The sequence below is a fragment of the Hipposideros armiger genome, unplaced genomic scaffold, assembly GCF_001890085.2.
Source record: "Hipposideros armiger isolate ML-2016 unplaced genomic scaffold, ASM189008v1 scaffold_867, whole genome shotgun sequence".
In the NCBI taxonomy this organism is placed as follows: domain Eukaryota; kingdom Metazoa; phylum Chordata; class Mammalia; order Chiroptera; family Hipposideridae; genus Hipposideros; species Hipposideros armiger.
In genome coordinates, this window is record NW_017732217.1 from 174517 (window position 1) to 178074 (window position 3558).

At 50.1% G+C, this 3558-nt stretch overlaps 1 protein-coding gene across 1 annotated transcript in view; it reads left to right on the forward strand.

Moving 5' to 3' along the window:
* Window positions 1–1382: 1382 nt before the first annotated feature.
* PSMC4 (proteasome 26S subunit, ATPase 4) overlaps window positions 1383–3558 on the forward strand; it is a 13672-nt gene continuing 11496 nt past the window's right edge. The window contains exons 1-3 of the mRNA XM_019629805.1: window positions 1383–1491; window positions 2303–2401; window positions 2524–2710. Of these exons, the coding sequence (XP_019485350.1) occupies window positions 1456–1491; window positions 2303–2401; window positions 2524–2710 (322 nt within the window). The 5' untranslated portion in view covers window positions 1383–1455. The remainder of the gene's footprint in view (window positions 1492–2302; window positions 2402–2523; window positions 2711–3558) is intronic.

Sequence of the window (3558 nt, forward strand, 5' to 3'; positions counted from 1 at the left end):
ATGATGGTTAGCATTTATAGCAATAAAGTATTTTTCAAATAAGGTATGTACATTTTTAAGACATAATGCTATTACAATTTAATAGATTACAATATAGTGTAAACATAATATTTATATGCACTGGGAAACAAAAAACTTCCTGTGATTTGCTTTATTGTGATTTTCACTTCACTGCGGTGGTCTGGAACCGAAACCACAGTATCACTCCCAGGTATGCCTGTACTTAAAACTGTAGCTGGGTGTGATGAGCAGCAGAGTAGTCCTGGGGCCAGAAGCGCACAGGCTTTGGGGACAATCAGATCTGGGGCCCTGTGCTCTGGCTTCATGGCTCTCAGCAGAGGAAACATAATGTCTATCAAGATTCAATGAGTTGATGTACACCAAGACTTAAGCAGAGGGCTGCAGGTCCCCCGTGTTAAAGAACAAAATTCAACTGAGTAAATCTGAGGGTCTAATTGGCATTATTAAGCAATCCATGAATTGGGAAGCATCCCATCTAGCAAACAGAAAGGCACAACTAGTTGTACAAAATGGAAGGTTTGAATACACAGAAAGAAGATGGGACTAAGAAATGAAAAGAATGGATTATTTCAGGCAAGGGGAAAGGCAAGGGGTCTTATTAGGCAGATTACCTCAGTAGTGTTTATCAGGAAACTTCAAATTGGTTTAAAATTCCACTCCTGGGAGAGGCTGAAACTGCAGTTAGGTTAGTTATTAACTTTTGGCTTGGTGACGGGTTTAGCAAAAGCGGCTCCATTTTAGCCTGTTGTTGCTTTCTTTTTTTAAACCCCTGTGTGACCCAACTCCTGGTACCACTCCGTCATTTCTTTCAGCCCTGGGTCCACTGGATTCCCTGCTAACGCTAACCTGAGCTTGGGGCTCCTCACAGCCCACCGACTCCCCCCACCCCCCCACCCCCGCTCAGCCCCAAGCACTGTCACTCAAGGGGAAGCCTGGACCTTCTCGTCCCTCCGGGGATAATCCTCCGGCACAGTCCATGTGGAGGGCGCCCCGACCCCCCTTAATAAAGACCCTCCGAGGCGTCTCCAGCCCCACCACTAAATGAGAGAAAAGAGCACTCGGCCACCAGACTCCCTGACAGATTTCTGAGAAGTTCCTCAACTGAAAGTGATACGGCAGTGCCGCCTACTGGCGAGAAAACCCGGGACCGAGAACGCCGCGCCAGGTGGTGTCACCGCACGCTACTGCGCACGCGCACCGCCAGGGCCCTCCCGCGCGCCGGCGAAGTAAAGAAAGCGCTTGAGCTTACCCTGGGGGCGGAGCCCAGGGCGAGGCCTTCCTTTCCCTCCGTCCTACCCTTGACCATCCCGCCCACTCTCAGCGATGTCTTAAACTACGTTTCCCAGAATCCACCTAGGCCCTCGCTTTCCGGTGGCGTCAGCGGAAGCAGTGACTGGATCAGGCCCGGGCACACCACAGGCGGGCTTGGTCACTATGGAGGAAATAGGCATCCTGGTGGAGAAAACTCAGGTCTGGTGGGGCCTGGCTCGCGGGGAGAGGGAAAGACCGATATGAGTGGAGTGCTGAGTAGCTGCAGGGATCCTGGCCCGCGTCTGGGTGATTTCGGAGTCCTCCGTGGAGAGCTTTGTGCCGTTCAGAGGCCTGAGCTGGGTGGCTGGAAGATGTTAGGAGGGCAGTACGCCTCGGAATGTGGGGCTGGGGGAATGAGTGACGTTAGAGGTTCTTTGAGACTGAATGATTTCCAGCTCTAACTGGGAGTGCTTAGAGACCGGTGGCTCGGCGGGTGGTGAGTGATGTGTGGAATTTGGCTGTGAGGCCGAACGATGTCTGAGGCAGGACTGGGGAGCTGACTGATGTGCGGGGCTTGGCTGGTGTTGGAAGGCTAAATAATATCTGTGGTCTGGCCGAGTGACGTTTGGGGCCTAGTTGGATAACATAAGGGCCTAATGTGAGCCAGGGTTCTGTGACACGAGGGATCTTTGGGGGGTAACTGGGTAATGCCAGGGCTGTTTGAAGGCATGGTGACTTTGACAGCTTATATGAGAGAGCCACGTGACATTAAAAACCTCATGAGGAGGGCTGGAGGGCTTTGGGGTCTGGTAAGGAGTTGGTGTGACATTTAGGCCCTAGTAGGGATTTGGGCGACATTGGGGACATGTTCCAAGTGGCATAACGATAGCAAAAGATCTGTTTGGAAGGCTAGTTTGTATATAAGGGGCTTGATAGGGGCCATGACTTTATGGTGAGTGGGGGAGAGGGCTCTAGATTCTTTCATGAGGGAACTCTCTTCTTCCAACCTGAGTTTCCCTCCTTGGTCTAGGATGAGATCCCAGCACTGTCAGTGTCACGGCCCCAGACTGGTCTGTCCTTCCTGGGGCCTGAGCCTGAGGACCTGGAGGACCTGTACAGCCGCTACAAGGTACTTTCAACCCCAATCCGGACCCTGCACAGGGCCCAGCATCCCATTCTCCCCACACCTTCCACTGCTACCTGGCTCATCAAGGCCTGGAACCATCCCCCACCTCTCCACTCTGCTCACAGAAGCTGCAGCAAGAGCTGGAGTTCCTGGAGGTGCAGGAGGAGTACATCAAGGATGAGCAAAAGAACCTAAAGAAGGAATTCCTCCATGCCCAGGAGGAGGTGAAGCGAATCCAGAGCATCCCATTGGTTATTGGGCAGTTTCTGGAGGCTGTGGATCAGAATACAGCCATAGTGGGCTCCACCACAGGTGCATGGGGGTTGGAGGCAGTGGGGGGGAGGGGTACCTCATTCACGCATATGTCCATTTAACAGCTGTTAACTGTTTCCTGCCATGTGCCAGAAACTGTATTAGGGTCTTACAACAGCAAACGAGGCAAGACAGTCTAATGCTGTTTTTAAGGGTATTTTTTTTTTTATTGGGGAAGGGGAATATTGTGTTTTTCCAGGACCCATCAGCTCCAAGTCAAGTTGTTGTCCTTCAATCTTAGTTGTGGAGGGTGCAAGCTCAGCTCTAAGTCCAGTCACCGTTTTCAATCTAGTTGTGGGGGTGTGGGGCACAACTCACCATCCCATGCAGGAATCGAACCAGAAACCTTGTTGTTAAGAGCACGGGTTCTAACCAACTGAGCCTGAGCCACCGGGCCAATCACGGGTATTTTTAGTCTGATGCAAAAGTGGAGGTAATAGTTTACATTCTTTCTTTCCCTCTGTGTATGTGTGTGTATATGTAATTTATATAGTAAAGGTTTGACCAAATATTTAGCCTTACTAGGTATGACATACTCTAATTGCTTTTCCATTTTGTTCTAGTCAGTTTTGTTTTAAACTATGTTCTGATCATGACTCTAAATTGATTTCATGACTACTTCTGAGTTGGGATCTGCACTTTGAAACCATGGAGTAAAGTGTTAAGAAATTGGGTTCTGGTAAGGACTCAGTATATGGTAGTTCCTGTTATTAACATGGGTCCAGGCCCTGCCTTCATGATGGTCATTGTCTCTGTGTCTTATCTGTCTTTCCTGCTTCTGGCCTCTGCCCCTGTGGACCAACCCATGTTCTTGTAAACGTTGTGGGGAAAGGTGTGTGACTGGGCCT